Below are 24,824 nucleotides of genomic sequence, written 5' to 3'. Positions count from 1 at the left end.
GGGGGGGGGCGGTCTGGGAACGACATCAGGGCATAACACTGGAGCCCTGCTGCGGGGAAACTTTGGCGCTGTTCTGAGTTTGCTCTAATCCGTCAAAATCACGGACTGCTTTCCGATTTTTCCGTCATTGTCAAAAGAATTCCGTCATAGACGGAATATATTCGGTTAACGCGACCTCTGATAACACCTACATGTGATACCACACCTACATGTTATCACACCTCACAGCAAAGGGGTCATTAGCATACTTATTAGCATAAGTAGTAGTAGGTGTGACCGGTCACACCACCTGTCACTTTTTTATGAAAGTAGTATGAATATCACTACTTTCCTACACTGTTACTTCTACGTTGACTTAAAATTTAAAATAAATAAATAAATATATTTCCAAAAAATATTTTTATTTTTAAAGAACAAGGTAAATATTATATAGTTGGTATCAGTAAAATGTATAATCTACAATAACATCTCGTTTAAAATTGTTTTACGATGTCTAAAGTTACTGAGTCACATGTTTCCTGCCTGGCCGCAGCGTGTGTCATTCATGGATATATAATAAGTATCATTACCCTCTCTCGTCCGGGCGGTAGAAAAGAGCCCTCAGCCAGAGCAGCTGCAGCCAACAAGCTGACTGTTGCTATCTGTAAACTATGCCGCCGAAACATAATTTCAGCCAATCAGCGTCGTCAGATCTGATGCTCAAAGGGCGCCCTTTCAGCGCCCTGGCCTGTGTGTCTGAGTTGTTCAGACTCGTATCCAAGGTGACGCTACAGTAGGGGATGGCTGCGTCTGCAGCTGTAGACTCCGGTGCTAGTGGATCGCCGAAGCTGTAGATTAACATTTACATGCTTATTGTAGTTGTAAGGGCAATGCCTGTGGCACCATGGAGCATATGGGCTGGACCTGTATTTTACAGGAAAGGAGTGATCAGAGGGTCGAGTTGTCGATTCTTGTTCAGTTTTCATCTTCCTCACCCTCTCAGACTTTGAGTTGCGCGCGCTGCTAAAGAGACGCGCTACCATGGAAACCAAACAATGGTGTAGCTGTATTAAAGTCCGAGTGGAAACAGTCATGAGTAAATCTGATTTTGTCAGAAATCGGGAGAAATGCGGGAGTCTCCCGCGAAAATCGGGAGGGTTGGCAAGTATGACACACACACACACACACGCACACGCACACGCACACACACACACACACACACACACACACACACACACACACACACACACACACACACACACACACACACACACACACACACACACAACACACACAAACACACACACACACACACACACACACAATGTTCGTATTTAGTCTCCTGATTTGAAATGCCCTAGTATGGTTTTGTCACCATTTCCATAGCCCCACCAAAAATATTTTCCACCAGCCGCCACTGTATACATGAGTAAGTGAGCGTTGTAGTGAAATTATGGAAATTAAAAGTTTACTAATTTTGTCAATATCTGCCTGAATTAAGCTTCCATGTTAACTTTTTTTGTACATAACTAACTGGTTCTTTACTTGAGTATTTAAATGCAATGCTTATAGATTTTATATTTGTTTACTCAACTATAGATATCTGACACTCAGTTAGGTTACTTGTAACGTTTGACATATGAAACATGATGATATGATGCAGAATGTACTGCTTATATAAAATTGGCTCCACCTTGACAAACTACAACATTAAAATTCTCCTACATGTATTTGTTAGACATAACAACAGAATATACTATTCTATAATAAAACAACACTGTGAAATTGAGAGATGAGATTGGTGCATAAGGATAACTTTTACTGAAACTGAAATTACATTTTGCTGATAATTACTAACATTTTGAATTCATTACTTTCAATGGAGTATTTTTAGACCATAGTGTTTCTGCGTTGGGGAGGAGAGTAGAGATGTGTTGTGTTTGGAGGAGGGACTTCATCATTTAAAGAAGTAACAAGTTCCTGGTTAGCCAGTAAAGAAAGACAGTCAGCGGTAAACCATCAGAGTCTCAGCATGGAAGTCTGTCACACTTTGATCTGCTTCTTCCTCCTCTTCTGTGAGTACATCACTTTATTATCATGTTAGTAATTTTTATTTTTCTGTTATTCCTAAGTTAATGCAAGGCTCCAGCAGTACGAGTTATTCACATATTCCAAAATTAGGCTTTTTAGTAGCTTTGCAACCAATGAAGTATGTTTCACTTCCTCAAACAAACTGTACATCATCATTAAACTCAGTTATTATCTGCTCACTGAATTAGTAACATTTAGTCATTACTTTCTGTGAAACAATGAATATGATTGTTTTCATATTCCTTTAATCTGCAAAATATTTTCTTGATTCATTTATTAATCTTTTGATTTGTATTCTTGCTAAAGAAAACATGCCGCTAATGTTAATTTGGACTTTTTATTATATTTGTATTTTATTGTATCATTTAAACATTTATAACTCGCTAACGGCTTGACACTGCTGCTGGAACAAAATGATTTCCCAATTTGGGATAAATAAAGTTTACATCTATCTAAGTGTTTTGTCCAAAAATGTCATAAATGAAAAAAGGTGGTGTTGACATAAAACACTTAAGTTATGTACTTTAAGGATTTGCATTAACGTAACTCTTAAAGTTACAGATGGAGACTGCATGTAGTCTTTGTGTCTAAAGGATAAAGGTCTCAGACCAAACGGTCACATTAACCTGCAGTGCTGATGGTGATCTTCAGTCACAGGCTGTGGTTTAACTCTGAGGACCTGTGTTCATGTGAAACAGGAAGTGTTGTGATCAAACTGCAGCATCTTACAGGAAGTATTGACCACTACAAATGATGGCTCATCTTTTGTTCATCTTTTGTTCAGCTCTGCAGGATGGAAACACCGGTCTCGTCAGTGCCCGAGTCTCTGTCTATTCAGTAACTGAAGGAGAAGATGTCAGATTTAAATGCTCCTTTCCTTCTAATAGAACCAGGAAGGTCTTCTGTAAGGAACCATGTGAACAAAAAGACATTCTCATTGAAACAACTGATGCCCCAGCTCAGAGAGGCAGATACAGCATTGATGATAAAGATGGAGGTTTTTTTGTGACCATCTCTCAGCTGACCAAGTCTGACTCAGGACGCTACAGGTGTGGTGTGATTACATCTTCTTCATGGGCTTCCTACAAGTATATTGAGGTCATCGTTGTTGATGGTGAGTTTCTACTAAAAACTGAATCTTCTTCCTTGTCTTAATAATAGTTTTACCTTTTCACCTTTACCTCATCTAAATCCAACATGTCTTCTGAAAGTAACTCATAAACCGAAACACATACACAAGTTTATTTGAATATTATTGTTTAGAACATTATTGATGAAGAATTTAATACTGAGGGCACGAGCATATTGATCTGTTGTCTCTGTTCTTATCTGAATGAAGTAGATCATACGGCCGCTCTCTGTTCTGTTGAAAACTAAGACAATTAATAATAGATTGAGATCAAAAGACAATATTAACAACTGAACTGGTGGTTTGTGGCTGCAGACCTCAACAATGGAATTATGATCAGTAGAAATGGCCGTGACATGGGCCCTTTAAAAGCTAACCCCCAAATTACAATTTTCAGATCATCTTGAATTTGATAACTTTTCCTAGCATGACTCCACGGTGAACAAAGAATCCCAAAAAAGAGAAAAGTCTTAAAGAATGTGAAATTAATTCAGGGCCTCGTTTTACAACAGCAGAAATATATTAAACATCTGTTATCTAACTCTAACACAACTAATGCTGTATAGTCCTAATGTCATTTACTGTATGCTCATTACTTCCCTAAAACATGCATTCTGCTTAAACCTCACCGTTTAAAACACTTCTGTACAAAGAGACGAGCTCCTCTTTTCTCAAGAACAGTTAATGCAGAAGTGTTTAGATAAGTCATGTTTTACTAAGTTATGAGCAAATGAACTCAAGGAAACTCAGGGTAAGTCATAATATCAAATGATGATTTCAAGGGGTAAGAACATCCTTTCAAAAAAATGTCAACAGATCATCTTCCTAAAGTTCACATATTTAATAATGTAATGATCAGTTTAGCTCAATCAGGCACTAATTATAACTAAAAATACAAAGCCTGCGATTTTATTAAAGCATTCAAATCTAATATAAATCCAAAGTATAATGATACCAAATCAAACTGAAATAAAATAATAAAGAATTTCAGTCAAAAAGCTGTTTCATGAAATCGCCACACCTCATCCCTCAGTGACTGGATCACGTCTGAAAATATACCAAGTTTAAAATATTGAAACTACAATTTGTAAACTACAAATAGTAACTATTGATTGTTTTTGTTTTTCAACAGTAAAACTTGTTGGTGATCCTTCTGCAGAAAAAACAATCGATGCTAGAACTGGGGGACATATTGTAGTTAAATGCTCCTTTACTCGCTCTGGAACCAAGATGTACTTCTGCAAAGAGGAATGTGAAGGAGACGTTCTTGTTGGGACGACTTACAAAGATTTGAAAAAAGACAGATATAGAATCAGATATCTTAAAGGATATCAAACAGGAGGATTTGTGTATGTGAGCATCGAACAGCTGACCCAGTCTGACTCAGGATGGTACAGGTGTGGTCTGGGCAGACCTGACTCTAAAGATCCATACCAGAGGTTTAGGCTCATCGTCACTGATGGTGAGTTTCTGCTTGATAATGAAAATGTTTGTTCTTGTCTCTGAAGACAGTTTTCACTGACAGCTGCTGATGCTTTAAACTCAATTTAAAAGAGTTCAGCTGACACACACAGACACTCAGGAGGATCTAATTTCTCTCATCAGGACTTCTTGCTTGTTTTTGTTCACAGCTCTGACCTCTTCTACTCCTCCATCATCCGTCCCATCAGCCTCTCCAGAAACATCAAACCAAAGTGAAAGCTCCACATCTTCACCAGCCTCCCCTAAAGCCACAGGTACACCCACACACATTTTTAATAAATAAAGCTTTAACAACCAATGAGACATAATAGAGCATAGGAATGGCAATGATATTCTTCCATAACTATGTTTTTGCCTGCATACACTCTTTACAACCTGAACATTTAAATAGACAGCTAATCAGATGTAACCACTTCTATGTGGCATATACTATTGACCTGCAGTAGTATATTCCCCCCAAAGATACCCTGCTTACCAATAACTGTCAGTGTAAAACAGACCTGTGTTTGTGCTCCAACAACCACAGGTGTGGTCCTGTATGTGCGTCTGACTCTGGTCGTCCTGGTCATCGTGTCATCACTGTCTGTGCTGGTATTCTGCAGGAAGAGGACTTGTAAAGCCAAAAGTGAGGAACCAGGTAACACACATGAACTTAACGTTTCTCACAGAAAGGTTTTAACTGTCTGATCTTTCTCCACATGTAAAATAACCTTTGAAACAGACACAACTTTCAAAGTTAAAATACTCGCAAATAACAACAGAAGTTCCTGAACATGAAGAACAACGACATACAAGAATCTGAGAAAGACTAAACAGAAAACCAACAAAGTGCATGAGTTCAGAAGGTGGCAGAGAAGGACACACGATCAGAACAGGAAGGAAAACACACACAAGGACAGGAAGCACAAACAGACATGACAAATTCTAAATAAAACAGGAAATAGAACAAAACTGGGATCATGACAGTTGATGAGGGATGAATCTGTTTGTCTCCATTTGACTGAGCAAGATGTTTTTCCAGTGTAGTGTCGTTATCTAAACGTACTGCTGTGTTTTTCAGAACCTCCTGTGGAAACACAATATGATTTCGTCACAGAGGTAAGTTTTGGTGAACCAGATCATAAGTGTTTGTGAAACCAGCTGATATTCACACCTCTTCTCCTGTAGACCGACCGAGTGTACGATGATATCGTGGAGGCCGGCCGGAGCAGATCTCCTCCCGTGGAAATCTCTTCTGTTCACACTCACGCCAGATATACACGACCACATGGAGATGAAACCGATGATTACTAAAACATTGACACTGCTTCTAATTCATAAAATACAGTTAGGGTTATTTAACTCTGGGCTCATCAAACAGCAGCTTTAGGCGGCATCCTTTAAAATATGTCCACAAGCTTTGTCCCCCGTCAAAGACCCAAATAGGAATGCTAGTGGGGGAACGTTTTTTACATCTCTTGCTTTTTTTATCCATAAAAACTTTTGATACATTTTAAAACGGATATCAGATAAGTGTAAATAAGACAAATGGCCTAACCAAAGGAAAAGGATTGAAGTTGTTTTTGTTTGTTGTCAATATTTACACTTTATTCTATATTGGTAGTGTTCCGACTCTGATCTGCAGCTGAGACACAACAATTCTCCTGGGTTTCAATAAAGTTTGATCTTATCCAAAGTTTTGGGACATGTTGTAAAGAATGTATTTTTGGCTTGCAGTTTACCACGATTTGATATTCTTGGTTTTTTAGTGAGTACACTTTGTATTTCTCTCATTTTCTATATAACGTAATTTCCCTTTTTATATTTACAGATATACTCCCCCAGATGTGTGCTCATCAGATGTTGCATATTTTAAATTGAGTCTGTCTTGTTTGTTCCTGTGGTTAGAAGTGTGACCAGCTACCAGTATGAGTCACTTCTATTTTATTATTAGATGACCTGAATTGTTGTACCTTTTTCTAATGTGTCTCCGATCAACATTGGCTTTTCTGTTCTTTTTAAGATCTTATAATATATATAATACATCTGTAGTCTTTAGAGTGGTTCAGCCGGACTGTAGCTGAGCATGTTGTACCTTCACAACACACGAAACTACCTCTCACACAATTTGAAAAAATATGTCTTCCTTACAGAGACATCTGTATCCCAAAATAAATGTTCAGCTTCACAGGAAGTCCCTGCAAATGCATGCTTTTGTTCACTTTTTTCAACATCTTACAATATAAGAGAGAAACAATTAGTTTTCAGAGGAAAAACAACAGAGCGGCAGTAAAATGCTTCTAGCAGTGTAATGAAGTATATTGTATAATTTATCAGTAAATGAAAATACTCAAGAAAAGATGATATTGACTTTAACCTAACATATGTTTGGATGTATGTTTAACATTAGGGAAGATGGTGCTGGATTGATTAAACTCATGAAGTGTAGGAAAGTGTTTCGCTTATAAATGTGGAATACAAAATGAATAATTCATTGTATTAAACACAACATGATATTTTTAAACTTATGTTGGGTAAAAAACAAAACTCATTACAATATTAATCTTATATTAAAGATGTGGATCCTCAAGTCCAAACTTTAACTAAAACTGACCGGAAGTTTTACAGAGCAGTTTCCGGTCAGAGACAGTGAACCTGAGAGGAATGAGGAGCTGCGTAGTTGATTTTTTAATCTTATCCCGAACAGTAATGTAAGTGTTATTCATGACTTATTACAGTGACGTGTTTCACTACAGAAGATACGAAGAACTTCAGGAGTACAGTTTTCTTCTTTATGGACTAACAGCTCTTCTCCTGCCTCGGTAAGTTAAGCTAGCTCCAGGACTGTTTCCGTTAGCCGTTTAAAAACGTTATTTTCAGTTTGAATTTAAATGTTAGTACATTACATTTAGAAGTATGAGAACACAATGTGATGAAACTCCAGGTGAAATGTTATAGTAATATTATGTTTTAACTATCGACAAAATAAAACATCTTTTAATACGTTTTACAGTGCAGTTTCCGGTGTTAGAAAGTGACGTGAGAAGGACGAGCTGCTGCTGCATTTCATATTGTTGATCTTAGAATGAGCAGAAAGTGATGAATAATATAAGAGCACAGTTATATTTAGTTTTAACAGTTACATAAAAGTTACACTTTTCAATGGAGAAGGTATAAAGAACATCAGGAGGGCCGTTTTCTTCTAATATGCTAACCTCACTTCACCTGCCTCGGTAAGTTAATGGGGACCTATCATGCAAAATGTACTTTTGTACGTCTTTTGTAAATGAATATGTGTCCCCGGTGTTTCAGGGAACTCACCAAGTGTCAGAAAACACAATGCTCTCTCTTCTCCTCCATACCCAAATCTCTAAAAACGGGGCTGCAACGGATCTGATACAGACTGATCCAGATTTGAAAATTCTCTGACGTCAGGAACGAGGAGCTCCGCCTATATGGCCAACTCTCCACCTATCAGGGGAATGTGGGGTTGGGCCACGGCCGGCCATTGCCGCTCGAAAGCGCTGGAGACGCTGTAGTACATATGCCAGGCCTGTAAGTGGCGCTGTAGTCTGCCACAAAAGCAGTGAAGAAGACTTCCCCGCTCATGGTTGCCATGGTTGCCATTCTGTTTATTCCTCGCTGTGGCTCTTTTTCTCCCTCCCGAGGCAAGCGTTTGCTCCTGTAATTCAATGCAATCCCTCCCCGTCGAGGCAAGCACTGTAATTCTCTCCGGTAGTCCACCAGCAGGTGACAAACAACCACCTCTCCGCCTCTTCCAAGAGACGAGGGGACCGTGCGGCAGAGTTTCAGTTAGATTTTTTTTCGCCGGTCAACATGTCCGTTAAAGTTTAAATCATCCGGACAAAATTAGAAAAGTGCCAGTCAAAGGTCTTCTTTGTTATTTATTTAGCTTTAAAACAAATGAATAATGACTCTATATAATCATATAAGAATAAAACACGGAGGACGGAGATATATTTTCCTCCCCCTCTTCTGACAGCCCAGCAGCTGATCTCAAAGCGCTCCCCTCTCCTGCAGGGGGGCGTGGTCAGCTGCAGCTCACAGAAAAACAGCAGAGCAAATAGAGCGAAATGAGGCATGGCTAAAATGCAGGATCTGTTTGGTATTTTGAAAAAAAAACTATATTTATATACTTTATATAAGTATTGCCCTACAATATATGGTTCAAATGATAGGTCACCTTAAAGCTTGCTCCAGACTGATTCTGTTAGCCGTGTTCTGTTAAAAAACGTTATTTTCCATTTAAATTAACATTAGGGCAGAGGTGGGAAGTAACAAAGTACATTAACTCAAATAATCAGACTTTAGTTCCACCTGGAGTAAATTCACAATCTACACTGCAGCATACGGAATAATTCAAACTAGCTGCACCTTTACCAGCTTTGATAACACTTTAATGATCAATCATTATAATCAAAACATATATTATTATGGAATGGGTGAATTTACATTTAATAATTATATTTGTGGCACTTTAAGCATTGATGCTAATCATGTTACTTTTACTTTAGTAACCTTTTGAATGCAGGACTTTTACTTGTAACAGAGTATTCCTACACTGTTACTTCTACTTTTACTTAAGTACAAGACCTGAGTACTTCTTCCTTCTTTGGGGGGAACAATGTGATGAAACTACGGATATCATTTCCAGTAATATTTGTTTTTCTACTGTTGACTCAACAACATATACATGAGTAAGTGAGTGTTGTAGTGAAATGATGGAAATTAAAGGTTTACTGATTTTGCCAATGTCTGCCTGAATTAAGCTTCCATGTTAACCTTATTTGTACATAAGTAACTGGTTCTTTACTTGAGTATTTAAATGCAATGCTTATAGATTTTATATTTGTTTACTCAACTATAGATATCTGACACTCAGTTAGGCTACTTGTAACGTTTGACATATGAAACATGATGATATGATGCAGAATGTACTGCTTATATAAAATTGGCTCCACCTTGACACACTACAACATTAAAATGCTCCGACATGTATTTGTTGACATAAAAACAGAATCATGTATTCTATATTAAAACAACACGATGAAAGGAGCTATTATGCATAATTATTACTTTCACTAATACTAAAAGTACATTTTGCTGATATTTACAATTCATTACTTTCAATGGAGTATTTTTAGACCAAGTGTTTCTGCGTTGGGGAGGAGAGTAGAGCTGTGTTGTGTTTGGAGGAGGGCCTTCATCATTTAAAGAAGTAACAAGTTCCTGGTTAGCCAGTAAAGAAAGACAGTCAGTGGTAAACCATCAGAGTCTCAGCATGGAAGTCTGTCACACTTTGATCTGCTTCTTCCTCCTCTTCTGTGAGTACTTCACTTTATTTTCCTGTTAGTAATTTATTTATTTTTAATTTGTCTGTTATTATTCTTAAGTTAATGCAAGGCTCCAGCAGTACAAGTTATTCAAATATTCCAAAATTAGGCTTTTTAGTAGCTATGCAACCAATGACATATGCTTCACTTCCTCAAACAAACACATTATCATTAAACTCAGTTATTATCTGCTCACTGAATGAGTAACATTTAGTCACTGTGAAATAATGAATATGATTGTTTTCATAATCATTTAATCTGCAAAATATTTTCTTGATTCATTTATTAATCTTTTGATTTGTATTCTTGCTAAAGAAAACATGCCGCTAATGTTAATTTTGACTTTTTATTATATTTGTATCTGATTGTATCTTTCAAACATGTATTAATCGCGTACAGCTTGACACTGCTGGTGGAACAAAATGATTTCCCAATTTGGGATAAATAAAGTTTATATCTATCTAAGTGTTTTGTCCAAAAATGTCTTAAATTAAAAAAGGTGGTATTGACATTAAATACATTTTAGGTGATGTACTTTAAGGATTTGCGTTAATGTAACACTTCAAGTTACAGATGGAGACTTCATGTAGTCTTTGTGTCTAAACAAGTGTTGTGATCAAACTGCAGCATCTTACAGGAAGTACTGACCACTACTAACGATGGTTCATCTTTTGTTCATCCTTTGTTCAGCTCTGCAGGATGGAAGCACCGGTCTCGTCAGTGCCCAACTCACTGTCTATTCAGTAACTGAAGGAGAAGATGTCAGATTTAAATGCTCCTCTACTTGGTATTTAACCAGGAAGGTCTTCTGTAAGGAACCATGTAGACAAGAAGACATTCTCATTGAAACAACTGATGTCTCAGCTCAGAGAGGCAGATACAGCATTGATGATAAAGATGGAGGTTTTTTTGTGACCATCTCTCAGCTGACCAAGTCTGACTCAGGACGCTACAGGTGTGGTGTGGTTACATCTTCTTCATGGACTTCCTACAAGGAAATTGAGATCATCGTTGTTGATGGTGAGTTTCTACTAAAAACTGAATCTTCTTCCTTGTCTTAATAATAGTTTTACCTTTTCACCTTTACCTCATCTAAATCCAACATGTGTTCTGAAAGTAACTCATGAACCAAAACACGTGCACAAGTGTATTTGAATATTATTGTTTAGAACATTATTGATGAAGAATGTAATACCGGGGCACGAGCATATAGATCTGTTGTCTCTATTCTTATCTGAATGAAGTAGATCATACGGCCGCTCTCTGTTCTGTTGAAAACTAAGACAATTACAACTGAACTGGTGGTGTGTGGCTGCAGTCGGGCTTTAAAGGAATACTTTACCCCCAAATTACCATTTTCAGATCATCTTGAATTTGATAACTTTTCCTAGCATGACTCCACGGTGAACAAAGAATCCCAAAATGGAGAAAAGTCTTAAAGAATGTGAAATTAGTTCAGGGCCTCGTTTTACAACAGCAGAAATATATGAAAACATTCGTTAACTAACTCTAACACAACTAATGCTGTATAATCCAAATGTAATTTACTGTTTGCTCACTACTTCCCTAAAACATGCATTCTGCTTAAACCTCACCGTTTAAAACACTTCTGTACAAAGAGACGAGCTCCTCTTTTCTCAAGAACAGCTAATGCAGAAGTGTTTAGATAATTAATGTTTTACTAAGTTATGAGCAAATGAACTCAAGGAAACTCAGGGTATGTCATAATATAAAAACGATACTGTCAAGGGGTAAAGAAATCCTTTCAAAAAAATGTCAACAGATCATCTTCCTAAAGTTCACATATTTAATAATGTAATGATCAGTTTGGCTCAATCAGACACTATTTATAACTAAAAATACAAAGCCTGCAATTTTATTAAAGCATTCAAATCTAATATAAATCCAAAGTATAATGATACCAAAACAAACTGAAATAAAATAATAAAGAATTTCAGTCAAAAAGCTGTTTCATTAAATCGTCACACCTCATCCCTCAGTGACTGGATCACGTCTGGAAATATACAAAGTTTAAAATATTGAAACTACAATTTGTAAACTACAAATAGTAACTATCGATTTTTTTTGTTTTTCAACAGCAAAACTTGTTGGTGATCTTTCTGCAGAAAAAACAATCAATGCTAGAACTGGGGAAAATATTGTAGTTCAATGCTCCTTTACTCAATATGGGAGCAGGATGTACTTCTGCAAGGAAGAATGTGAAAAATACATTCTTGTTGGACCGACTAACAAAGATTTGAAAGAAGGCAGATACAGCATCAGATATCTTGAAGGATATCAAACAGGAGGATTTGTGTTTGTGAGCATCGAACAGCTGACCCAGTCTGACTCAGGATGGTACAGGTGTGGTCTGAGCAGACTTGACTCTAATCATCTATACCAGAGGTTTAGGCTCAACGTCACTGATGGTGAGTTTCTGCTTGATAATGAAAATGTTTTTCATGTCTCATGATGTTTTAAACTCAATTTAAAAGAGTTCAGCTGAAACACACCCTGTGTCTAGGAGGATCTCATTTCTCTCATCTGGACTTCTTGCTTGTTTTTGTTCACAGCTCTGACCACTTCTACTCCTCCATCATCCGTCCCATCAGCCTCTACAGAAACATCAAACCAAAGTGAAAGCTCCACATCTTCACCAGCCTCCCCTAAAGCCACAGAGCAACGTGAAACATCACCAAGTGAAGGTTCAACCACACACTGTGTTGCTGAATAATGTATACAATTGCTGCAACAACTTACAGAATGAAACATAATAAAGCATTGGAAAGTCAATCACATTCTTCCATCATATGGTTCTATGCTTTTTATACAATCACAACCTGCACATTTCAATTAGCATCTTTCAAAACACATTACAACTTAGATTTTAAAATGCTGAACCTTTAAGGTCCCAGCATTCATAATGTTTACTCTATTTTGACCGATATGGAAAATACTGTTGACCTTTTGTCTTCCGCTAAAGATAACCTGTCCCCCTCAAAAAAACGAAATGGATTATGGAAACTCTAAATGTTAGATGTCATAGTTTACCATTAACTGCAACTTGTTATTGTGCTCAAACAGCTCTGGTCCTGTATGTGTCTCTGACTCTGGTCGTCCTGCTCATCGTGTCATCACTGTCTGTGCTGGTATTCTGCAGGAAGAGGATTTGTAAAGCCAAAGGTGAGGAACCAGGTAACACACACACACACACACACACACACACACACACACACACACACACACACACACACACACACACACACACACACACACACACACACACACACACACACACACACACACACACACACACACACACACACACACACACACACACACACACACACACACACACACACACACACACATGCTTGTATATATGTATACAAGCCTACAAGCCTTTGCCATTTATAGAAGTAACCTTTTCACACACACATAAAAATAAAGAGAGCTGAGAGGACAGCTTCTTCTGTTTTGGAGACTCAGTGAAGTCGGATCAGAGGCTTTTTTAAAGTGAATATGCATTTTAAAAACATGTACAGCCATAGCTCATTGAAACCTTATTTTATATACTTATTCAATTTTCATCAGTGGCTTTGTTTTGTTGTTAATAATCATTTCAGAAACATGTACAGCCATAGCTTGTTATTTTGTATACTTATTACATTTAGTAATTGATACTTGGCAGGGTGGTTAATGATTGAATATACTGTATATTCTGTTGTTTACAAACTCAACACACATCTATTTATCTTGTTTTACTCAGATTTTAACGGTTGGCCTAAATACTTTTGTTCTCAAAGTACTCTTGTGTTTTTCAGAACCTCATGAGGAAACACAATGTGCTTCTGCACCAGAGGTGAGTTTGAGGAAATCTGAGCGTCATATTAATTCATTCTTCTGAAGACCAACAAAGTGTACTATTAGGATCTATGTGAAATCTCCTGTGGAAATCTCTTCAATTGACACTCAATAAACTCAACCACATTGAGCCAAAACCAATGATTACTACAATGATGTCACTGCAGCTAGTTTACAAAATACACCAACATTTTTTATACAACTTTAACTTTGGGATCACAAAACATTAGCTCAGTAGGGCTACATTTTTGTACCTGTTGCTGATTCCTGATCATATTTACTGAAATGCAGTGCTTAATTTGTAAATCATAAGGTGCCGGAACGCAAAGTACATATGACAGCTCAGGGATGACGAGACGCGTACAGGTCCCGGAACGTATACAGAAAAGGTGCTGAAAACAACATGAAAATGTCCACTTGCAACGCTGTGGGACTTACAAGCCTCAATTTCAAATAGTATCTATGGTATAAATGTTATGACGATCATTTATAATTGTTTAGGCTAGTACGCACAACATAGGCAAATGCCCACATCACCACAGGTGGGACTTCAGTATACAGCCAGCAATTAATTTCTCAACAGGTTTAACGTGTAAAAAAAATATTTATTAGGCCTATTCAAAGATTGGCACGGCGGCCTATTAATAGACAGTATGTTTGCTCACCATATTTAGTTGTTTAAACCACCCCACATCACGAGAATGTCCGGATTGTCCTCTATCTCTTTTTTTCTGCTTTTACTGCGTGTGTCTGTGGCAGTTCTGTGTCCTTTGGCCACCCAGGACCTCACGTACGGGACTGGATTGAATTTAGCCAGGGGGGTTCCAACAAGATTTAGGAAGAGTAAAGATGACATGGTAGATGTGAGCAAAGAGCTACGGTTGGGAGTGCAAATCAAGTTCATTTGAGAAAATCCGCGCTCACATTCAGCACTTGCAATGGGAATGCTGTTGACAGCAACAAGTAACTCCATCAGCTCATCGGGGGTGTCTTTACCATCTGAGTCTCTGTACGTTCTGTAGGCCCGTATGACTGCGCGCGGGTTGGCAATGTTGAAGCGCTGACACAGTGACTCGACCTCAGTCTCTCCATACAGCGCACCTGCGTCCTCGGGCCAGTATTGTGCATAAAGCACCTTCAACTCCTCAATGAACTTGTTATATCCAGTTTTATCTGGCATCCGGCCTCCTTGAGATAACATACGGTCCTCCAAGTTCTTGGCCACAGTTAGAAAAAACTGACCTGTCGCTGGACGTCCCACACTCTTCTACGCTCAATGCGCTCTCCTCTCCTACTGAATCTTCCTGCTGTAAGCCAGCTGATGTGGCGGTTCCGCTCGCCTCTTGCTCCGGCTGTTGTACCGGGCTAGTTGATGCCAGGGTACCCACCCTTTGCTGTTGGTGGTCCACCTGGCTGACGGTAGCTGGCTCCTGTTCCGGCTGGCGGTGAACCTGACCCGCTGCCCGGGCTTGGCTAGCTGTCGGTTAGCTAGCTGGCTAGCTGTTGCGGCGCTAACCTCCTCCTGGTTTTGACCATCAACATGACCGCTGCAGCTGCTCTCGTCGCTGCTTGTGGAGGCTTTTCTGACTCGTTTTGAAGTGTCTATTACCTTTAACTTCTTTTTGAAGAAAGACAGTAAATGTAACTGTCTTTTTGACATGCTTGCATTGAATCACCGTTTCTTCCTCTCTGCGACGTGCTCCTCATGTGGCGAATTTCAAAAGTGAAAGACGTTTGTCCGTTGGTCCAGCTTTTCAGTGCGTCAACACAGATCTCCGACTCTTTCAAATCTTAATCTTAATAAACGACATGAAATTCTTGGGATTTTTTCTGTAAATTAATATCTGCATATTTTATTTCATTTTAACCATTTTTATTTTTTGTGAGAGGTACCGGATCTGCCCAAATAGGTGCCGGAACACAGGGTGGCCAAAATGAAGAGGTGCCGGATCCTGTTCCGGCAGGATCCGGCACAAATTAACCACTGCTGAAATGCCAGATTTGGCTTTGATTCATTTCGGAAAATGTCTGCAGTAATTTTATATTAGGTGTAAATATGAATAAAATACCTAAACAAACAGAACTTCTGAACGTTTTTTCCGTAACTCACAACCAAGTCCAGTTGCTTGTTTTGTTCTGTTGTTAAAGACACATTTAATTAAGCAATGTTTTTTTTCTCCAGGCTGAAGACGACCCGAGTCAACACGCCTACTCTGAGATCAAATTTGTCAGCGTCGGCTCGTCCCACGGCGGTTTCCACGGTGACGCTGAGTGTGTTATCTACTCTGTTCCTCGGGTGGAAGCTAGCTCTGACGAGCCCCCTCTGTACTCTACTGTTAACAACCCCCAATAACTTTCACAGTCTGGCAGAAGAAGCTGGTGTGAATCAAGCAGCCGCGTAAATAATCTGAAACAGAGAGATGTTTGTGGGAATATGTACGATTATTTAACCATTTACTTATTTCAAACCTGCTCTGAATGACCTGCTCATGTGATGATCAGTCCCTCTCTGCTCTAGTTCACAAACGTGCCGCTTCAACAGTTTGCTTCAGGTCAAAGCTGGTTGCACTTATTGTAAGTCCCTTTAGATAAAAGCCTCAGCTAAATGATCTGTAGTTTAATGTAAAAAGCTCTTTTATGGCTTCAATTTATTTATAAAGTTCATTTTATTACACTTGATATGGTATTAAAGTTATCTCTGTAAGATAGACTGTTCTAGTCAAGTTAGCAGATTAGCATAAGATATGTTGCTTCGAATTAGCTTTGACTATTAAATTGACTATTTTGGTTTAAGACTTCATAAATATTTTATTATATCAGAATAAATAGATATGAAACTATGGATGTGATCAATATGGGATAAAAGATGCCACTCCTCATACTGTTGCGTAATGTGTTTGACTTGTACCCTGTTTGTATTGTTTATATATATTTGGATTTTTTTAATAGAGTTTTATTTTATATATTGTTTTTTATATTAGCACTCTTTCTGCTCTGTACTGCATCTGCTGCACAACACACTTTCTACATATACAAATAAAAGTTATGTTAAATCATTTCTGAAATGTGTTTCACAATAATTTAATCATTTAAATGTTAAAGGGCCCATGTCATGCTTTTCCAGTTATTACCCGTCCCCTTGTCTGTGATGAAGGTTTTCTGCATGTAAACGGTCTGCAGTCACACACCCTCAAAGTACACCCTGTAGCGAGTTAAACTCTAACACAGTCCATGCTGCCCCAAAACGCCTCGTTGGAGATTTCTCATTTTCCAATGTTTCCTTCCTGGGCACTGTGATGTGTGAATACCCAGAGGCCACACCCTCTGCCAGCATTTCACGAAACAAAGCTTCACAAACCTTTCAGCGATTCATGCCGGATATGTACAGCGTAGGGCTCTGAAGAACGATGCTGTTCCTACTTTGTTTGGACCAGCGGGAGATTCGGGTACACAACCTGTAAGTATTCACTGTTGTTTGTGTATTTATGATGTTTAAAACAAACAAGGTATCTACCACGACTGTTTAAATGGGTAAACGTTTTTCGGACTGCTAAGTTTGGATCGTGGAGAAATGCTCTCTGCAGACCCATTCTCACAGCGTTAGAAACCTTTGTCTTACTCTATATCAAGCCACACTTATTGTTTTTACTTCGGCTGTGAGTGTTTGTGTGTGCTCAGGATGAGTTTCGCTTGTTCTCGCTGTATCGCAGACCCGGAAGCCTGTCCGCTCCTCACAGCATCTCACAGCAGCAACGAGCCTCAACGTCCCGACCAATCAGAGCACACTGGGCTCACAGGGAGAGGGGGGGGCAGGAGCTCCAACAAGCCGTGTAGGACAGAGAGTGAATACACATACTTTACAGAGATGCTTTGTGAGAAACCAATGTGAGTTTGGAACATTGAACAATGTAAATCTATTCTAGTAGACCTCAACAATGGAGTTATGATCAGTAGAAGTGGCCATGTCATGGGACCTTTAAAAGCTAAAGATATTATTTTCCTGAATTAAGTTACAAAGTTTTAAAGTGAAACCATACGTGATACACATGCAGGTGTTAGAGGAGATTCAAGCTGTTTATTGTATTTTAAGCAGGGACTCCATCGTTTAGTGAAAACGTGTTGGTTTGCCGGTGAAGAAGAAAAAGAGAGGCAGCCTTCAACCATCAGAGACTGGAACATGGACGTCTGCCACAGTTTGATCTTCTTTCTCAGTGAGTACACTTTGTAGTTCTGTCATTTCTCTATAACGTCATCTTCCTTTCTGTATTTAATGTTAACTCCCCCAGCTGTGTGACCATCAGGTGTTTGTTTGTTTGAGTGGGTAAAGGTGTGACCAGCCATGATAGATAGATAGAATTGGAGGGATGAAACCCTCTTTAATGGTCACACATGCAGAGCACAGTGAAATGTGGCCTCTGCTTTTAACCCACCCTAGCACCAGGAGTCTAGTACTAGGAGCAGTGGCAGCTATCGTACAGCGCATTGGGAGTGGGGGGGGAAGAGGGGTGCCTTGCTCAAGGGCACCACGGCAGGGCAGGGGGTGAACTGGGACCTCTCCAAGTAGTCCATACTCCATATGGACTACTTGTTCAGGGACTTGAACCGGCAACCCTACGGCTCACAGTCCAAGCCCCTACTGACTGAGCCACTGCCGGACAAAGTCACATCATTTGTATTTAATATAAAAAACATATGAGCATATAACGAATGTATTTTTAATCCACAACTTTGTTTTACATTTAACCTTCATCCAAAGGTTTTTACAATATAATTGCAATCAACCATGAGGATACAAATTCAGCAACAACCTGCAAACACATACGCTTTCAAATACATTTCTAATAGCCAGGTTAGTTTTTATAGTCTCACTTTGTAGTATTCACATTGGTGCTGCTGACACTTCACACAGGAAACTACCTCTCTAACACAATAAGCAAAAAGCGTTCTCTGAGAAACCTGCTAGAGGCTCCCAAAATAAATCTTTCTCAGGAAGTCTCTGCAAATGCATGCTTTTGTTGACTTCAGGGTTGATTAATCAGTCAATATGCCCTCTTAGATTTAGAACTCCAGGGCTGCAGTCGAATAGTCCATTTAGCTTAGGAACCTTCCTTACCGAGTGAAATGACCCGGAAGTCCCTCAGTGGCAGCCATGATAAGTACCGTTCGAATTCTCTAGAATGATAGGAAAGGAGGTTTCAAACTTCCTTTATAACCTCCTTACGCTTAGGAACCACTGGACCTCCCTCACCGAAAGGAGAGGAGAAAATGCTGCCCCACAATGCCTTGCAGCCGCAGCATTTGACGTCACACAACAGTCGGCCGTTCACGGACACAAACGATTATGACGGAGAAATTATCATGAAAGTTACAGTGCTTATTAAGCATTTTAAAACGTATGTGGTAAGATGCCAAAGTGCTTTGTTTTGAACGTTCATCAGTATTATAATCAAAAAGAGAAATATGAACGTTAGTTTTTACTGAAATGATCAAATAAAGTCAACATTTCACTGAGCTGTGTGGGGTTTGTTCAACTTTTAAAAGATGTTTGAATGGTGATATACACAGTGATAGATGTTAAGGACTAACGTTTATAATAAATACATTTGTATTGATTTTAAGATCTTTTCATAGTTCATACAATCATACGTATTGGGATCATTTGTATTAATGTGTACCGGAGGGAGAGGGTGACGAGCATAAGTTTCGCTTTCATTTTTTATTTCAATTCCAACTTTGGTCATGAAGAATATGTTTCTCTGTTGTTCATAAAGCATAAAGCAACAGCATCAGAGCACGGTGCAGAGTCTCTAGACGAGTCCGTCGTTCTTATTAAACATCCTGTTGTAGTCCGCTGTATAGAAAACTGTAGTTTCCATAGTTTCCCCACAGCAGCAGCAGACGCACAAAACAACGCCCGCTGGCGCATCATAAACACGTGGGATAGTGAAAGTGCAGTCGGATTCTCTAAAGTACCGCAGTCTCTTCTCCTAAGTCCTTTTGAATTCTCCTTTCCACTATCCCTTAACCCCGTGATGTTTCACTCAGAGGTCAAGAAATAGGAGATAGGGTTAGAACTTAGGAGCTGATTTTTAAACTATCCGAACGCAACCCAGGGTTCATTCACTTGCTTTTTCTGGAGATTTCAACGTGTAACCATCTTATGGTTTGTTTGGTTGTCATGGAGAAAGGGGGGTTTAAAATTAATTCAGCGAATTGAACTGCATTGACTTAAAAAATGTGATCAACTAATGTAAATACTAATGTTTATTTTACGACAGAAAACTCAAATGTAACAGCTTCTAGTGCGACTGAACGTATGAATAGTTCAACTCTCTGTTCTACTTAATATATTCGTATACTTAACAGTGTACACACATTGACTGTTTATGGGTATTTCTATAAGTTTGTGTCTAAAGTCAGAAATACAACTTTGCAGTGGCTGATGTTTTATTATTTTAATGTCATATTAAAGGTAGGGTAGGTAAGAATGGAGAAACCAGCTTGAGTGCACTAGAATTTGAAAATACACAACCGAAACCCTTCCTTCAGACTTCCTCACAGAGCCCCTCCTCCAACACACACAAACGTGCACATGACCAATGAGGGCACGAGATCAGTTTGTGCACAGATGGAAGGCTGACAGGCAGGTAGGAAATCCAGTTATTTTAGCCGGGCCGGCTCAGATGATTGGTCGTGCTTTTTACAGCACCATGGCTTCCAGAGATGATATTTTTTTATGTATTTATTGTCAAAGCAGTTAATATATTCATTGCTATCGGGACGTTAAGAGCATTCCATGGAACATAACTAAAAGTGTTTCTGAAGTGAATTACATACCCCACCTTTAAGGCAAGGCAAGTTTATTTATATCGCACCTTTCAACACAAGGCAATTCAAAGCGCTTTACAAAAATGAAAGTCATTCAGAAAATGGCATTTAAAATCAGTCATTAAAAAGAAAGATAATAAAATAAACATTCAAATAAAAATACATGGATAAAAGTTACAGTGCAGTTTAAGATATGAATAGTTCATTTAAAAGCAGAGACAAAAAGAAAAGTCTTCAGCCTGGATTTAAAAGTAGTCAGAGTTGCAGCGGACCTGCAGGTTTCTGGGAGTTTGTTCCAGATATTTGGAGCATAATAACTGAACGCTGCTTCTCCATGTTTAGTTCTGACTCTGGGGACAGAAAGCTGACCAGTCCCTGAAGACCTGAGAGATCTGGATGGTTCATAATTTAGCAGGAGGTCAGAAATGTATTTTGGGCCTAAACCATTCAGTGCTTTATAAACCAGCAGCAGTATTTTGAAATCTATTCTTTGACACACAGGAAGCCAGAGTAAAGACTTCAGAACAGGAGGGATGTGATCCACTTTCTTAGTGTCAGTGAGGAACCAGTGTAAAGACTTCAGAGCAGGAGTGATGTGATCCACTCTCTTAGTGTTAGTGAGGAACAAGAGTAAAGACTTCAGAACAGGAGTGATGTGATCCACTCTCTTAGTGTCAGTGAGGAACCAGTGTAAAGACTTCAGAACAGGAGTGATGTGATCCACTCTCTTAGTGTTAGTGAGGAACCAGTGTAAAGACTTCAGAACAGGAGTGATGTGATCCACTTTCTTAGTGTTAGTGAGGAACAAGAGTAAAGACTTCAGAACAGGAGTGATGTGATCCACTCTCTTAGTGTTAGTGAGGAACCAGTGTAAAGACTTCAGAGCAGGAGTGATGTGATCCACTCTCTTAGTGTTAGTGAGGAACAAGAGTAAAGACTTCAGAACAGGAGTGATGTGATCCACTCTCTTAGTGTCAGTGAGGAACCAGAGTAAAGACTTCAGAACAGGAGAGATGTGATCCACTTTCTTAGTGTCAGTGAGGACTCGAGCAGCAGCGTTCTGAATCAGCTGCAGCTTTTCTAATATATTTTTTAGTGAGACCTGTGAAGACACCATTACAGTAATCCAGTCTACTGAAGATAAAAGCATGGACAAGTTTTTCCAAATCCTGCTGTGACATCAGTCTTTTAATCCTAGATATGTTCCTTAGGTGATAGTAGGCTGATTTAGTAACTGTTTTAATGTGCCTGTTGAAACTCAGGTCAGAGTCCATGACTACACCTAGATTTCTGGCTTTATCTGTTGTTTTGAACATTGCAGATTGAAGCTCAGCGCTAACTTTTATACATTCTGCCTTGGCTCCAAAAACCATTACCTCAGTTTTATCTTTGTTTAATTGGAGAAAGTTCTGACACATCCAGTCATTGATTTGTTCAATGCACTTACTCAGTGTTTGAATTGGAGCATAGTCTCCTGGTGAAATGGTTTGTGGGTGTCATCTGCATAGCTATGGTAACTTATTTTGTTGTTTTTCATTATCTGAGCCAGTGGTAGCAGTGTAAGAAAACGTTTTTAGAGAGTACTTGTCCATGGACAAGTGAGTTTGGAAATTTACTTGTCCGAATACATTTTTCACTTGTCCATTCTGGTTCTTTCTTCGTTGGGGGAGGGGCTCTGTAAGGAAGTGGCAGAATTTTTTTTGGCTGTGTATTTTCAAATTCTAGCGCACTCCAGCTGGTTTCTCCAGAATGTCCTACCCAACCTTTAAGTCATTTTAAATAAAAACTTACAAATTCATCACATTCATGACACTTATTATTATTATTATTTTTTAAATAGTCATATCAATGCTTACACATAAAAACCACATTTGAAAAAATCAGCTCCAGCGTACCATCTTCCCTTGCCGTACATGGAACGTGATTGATCCCCCAAAGAGTCCTGAAAGCAGGCAGGTTGTTTGTCACACTGTAAAAGGCATGTTCTACTTTTAGCCGAGCAGCCACCAAACCCTTCACACTTTAAACAACATCTGTCCAGCCCTGCCCTAGCATCTGGTTCTTCCTGGTCCTCCAAATTGCTAGCTTAGCAGTTGCAAAAATAACATTAATCAGAGCGAGAGTTAGTCCTTTTTTTGCCACTTTTTTAGGCCCATATACAAAAAGTGGAAGTAAAAACACTTCCCCTAACCCTTCCACCCATCCTTTAAGTAGCCCAAATAGGGTGTTCAACTGTTTCACTCTGCTGGCAAAAAGGGCACTCCTCCCCAGCACTTGGATCAAGGTGAGCTCGGTGTCTGTTTGTAGCTAAAGCTCCATGTATAATCCTCCACTGGAGGTCAGCCATCCGTTTTTCAACAGGACGCTTATACAGGACCCTCCACCTGCCTTTAGGGGTAAAGTCTGAAGGGAAAAACTCGTTCCACCTTGACTCCTTGACCTCAGCTAGGAGACGGATGTTAAGAGTCTTGCCACAGCACTGGTACAGCTGCTTTTTCCCACAGGAACTGAAACTGCCCAGAATTGGAGTTTTTAGCGAGAGAAGTTTTCCACGCTCCTCTTGCCACTCTCCGACAGCAGGACTAACGGGGAGTGAGGGAAACTCGTAGTCATTTTCCTCTTTCCAACTGTCCAATCTAGCAGGATCCTCAATAAATGCCCTCTCTGGCGCCGACAGGGACTGAATGATGTCTTCAACGATCCTCTGTAGCACTCTGGATGACCTGATGTTGATGTTGTTACAAAAAGTTTCAACTGATGTTTTTTTTTAGATGAACCAGCTTGGTGATGCCAGCCTCAACAAACTTTGTTCCCAAAGCTACAGATGAAAAGGTTGCAGTTGGGAAGAGGTCATTCTTTCGGAGTGGCTCCTCGAACAACCACATTCCCGGTCTCTGGTCCGGGGTCCGTGTGACCTTGCCCTCCCTGTGCCACAGGGAGATACAGGGCCGAAGCCTTCAGCCAGTGTTGTCCAGACCAGAAACAATTTACAAGGCACCGCTGTAGTTCTTTCACCAGCCCTGGTGGTGGTGCCAACACTATGAGCTTGTGCCAAAGAGAAGAGGCAACGAGATTATTCACAATCAGAGCTCTTCCCCTGTATGACAGCTGAGGTAGCAACCATTTCCATTTAGACAACTTAGCTTCCACTTTACTTCAAGTAGATGTGGATGGCTTCAATCGGGATGTGCAATTTTGTTCAGAACTTTTATTGAAAACCAGGAAAAGTAAGCAGGTTTATAAACCAAACTAAGGGAAGTGTTGTGTCTAGTGTATCTGATCCACACACCAAAGGCACACAGTACAAACATCCCTTAGTTTGGTTTATAAACCTGCTTACTTTTCCTGGTTTTCAATAAAGGTTCTGAACAAATGTGCTCATCCCCATTGAAGCTATCCACATCTACTTGAGATCTGATATGCAGCACATTTTGAGCCGATCATGCCTATCCACATTTTTCATTAATCCAGGTATTATGGGTGTTCTTTTGTTTTGTTTAGAGTATCAGAAATGTTATGAAGGGGGGTATTAAGATGTTTTGCCTAAATGATAAAGAAATTATAAGATATATATCTTTTTTTTAGATTCTACACAGGCTACTTACTTATTTTAATTATTTTGTATTTATCGCAAATTATATTGTCATTGTAACATTTAAGATGTTATCGCATATTTTTCTGATATACTGCAATCCTACAAAAAAAAGAAAATCAAAAAAAAAGGTCAAAGTATAGTATGTGAAACAGATCATAGTGTACCATGTAGGAAATCAATTAAACTTACAAATTAAAATGTAAAGTTATAATACAGTATGCAAAAATAAAATGATGTAGAGGCTTTCTGATTTGACGGGGTCCGGTAACAGGAGGGGCCATATGAGTGTAACACAACTGTGAAGTGTCAGTGGTTTAACACATCTGCACCCTCTGAACCACTATCTGAAACAGTCATTGGCCTAAAATGATACAAGCCTCGATACGCGCTTCACCAGAAACTTCCTGGATAACTCAAACCGTGTTCCGAAGCCTCGGCTCGTCACATCACTAGCTGTCACCCTGGCTTTGCCACAAGCTATTGTTGGTTGGCTTGGTTAAGGTGTGCCATCTTCATGTATGTT

The 24,824-nt window shown here is 39.2% G+C and overlaps 3 protein-coding genes across 5 annotated transcripts in view; all 3 read left to right on the top strand.

The window, feature by feature from the left end:
• The first annotated feature begins 4,190 nt into the window (after positions 1 to 4,190).
• Positions 4,191 to 6,865, top strand: LOC307037841 (uncharacterized protein). Of its 2 annotated transcripts, none has more exons than XM_079679007.1 (5): positions 4,191 to 4,661; positions 4,831 to 4,935; positions 5,208 to 5,306; positions 5,742 to 5,779; positions 5,849 to 6,865. In XM_079679007.1, exons 1-5 carry the CDS (start codon positions 4,430 to 4,432, stop codon positions 5,972 to 5,974), a joined length of 600 nt encoding a protein of 199 aa, XP_079535133.1. In that variant the 5' UTR covers positions 4,191 to 4,429; the 3' UTR covers positions 5,975 to 6,865. The 2 variants fall into 2 exon arrangements, with proteins under 2 accessions (XP_079535133.1, XP_079535132.1); XM_079679006.1 differs by having other exon boundaries at positions 4,194 to 4,661; positions 5,208 to 5,318.
• Positions 6,866 to 6,957: 92 nt separating this feature from the next.
• Positions 6,958 to 24,824, top strand: part of LOC307037835 (uncharacterized protein) — a 28,453-nt gene continuing 10,586 nt past the window's right edge. For both annotated transcript variants that reach the window (XM_079678996.1, XM_079678995.1), the window contains exon 1: positions 6,958 to 7,482. The gene's annotated coding sequence lies outside the window, so the exon portion shown is untranslated. The remainder of the gene's footprint in view (positions 7,483 to 24,824) is intronic.
• On the top strand, positions 10,901 to 16,932 carry LOC307037837 (uncharacterized protein). Its single transcript, XM_079679000.1, has 6 exons — positions 10,901 to 11,034; positions 12,114 to 12,443; positions 12,588 to 12,719; positions 13,099 to 13,209; positions 13,839 to 13,876; positions 16,061 to 16,932. Exons 2-6 carry the CDS (start codon positions 12,212 to 12,214, stop codon positions 16,229 to 16,231), a joined length of 684 nt encoding a protein of 227 aa, XP_079535126.1. The 5' UTR covers positions 10,901 to 11,034; positions 12,114 to 12,211; the 3' UTR covers positions 16,232 to 16,932.

The sequence above is a fragment of the Notothenia rossii genome (genome assembly GCF_949606895.1).
Source record: "Notothenia rossii genome assembly, chromosome: 4".
In the NCBI taxonomy this organism is placed as follows: domain Eukaryota; kingdom Metazoa; phylum Chordata; class Actinopteri; order Perciformes; family Nototheniidae; genus Notothenia; species Notothenia rossii.
The sequence above is the reverse complement of the archived record's forward strand: the minus strand, read 5'-3'. Positions and strand labels throughout refer to the sequence as shown.

Excerpts from the sequence above, each read along its gene's own strand:
- LOC307037841 (XM_079679006.1), top strand. The coding sequence starts at position 4,430 with ATGTACTTCTGCAAAGAGGAATGTGAAGGAGACGTTCTTGTTGGGACG. Across the intron at positions 4,662-4,830 it reads TAGGCTCATCGTCACTGATG|CTCTGACCTCTTCTACTCCT; the intron begins GTGAGTTTCTGC and ends TTTTGTTCACAG. Across the intron at positions 5,319-5,741 it reads AGCCAAAAGTGAGGAACCAG|AACCTCCTGTGGAAACACAA; the intron begins GTAACACACATG and ends TGTGTTTTTCAG.
- LOC307037837 (XM_079679000.1), top strand. The coding sequence starts at position 12,212 with ATGTACTTCTGCAAGGAAGAATGTGAAAAATACATTCTTGTTGGACCG. Across the intron at positions 12,720-13,098 it reads TGAAACATCACCAAGTGAAG|CTCTGGTCCTGTATGTGTCT; the intron begins GTTCAACCACAC and ends GTGCTCAAACAG. Across the intron at positions 13,877-16,060 it reads AATGTGCTTCTGCACCAGAG|GCTGAAGACGACCCGAGTCA; the intron begins GTGAGTTTGAGG and ends TTTTTTCTCCAG.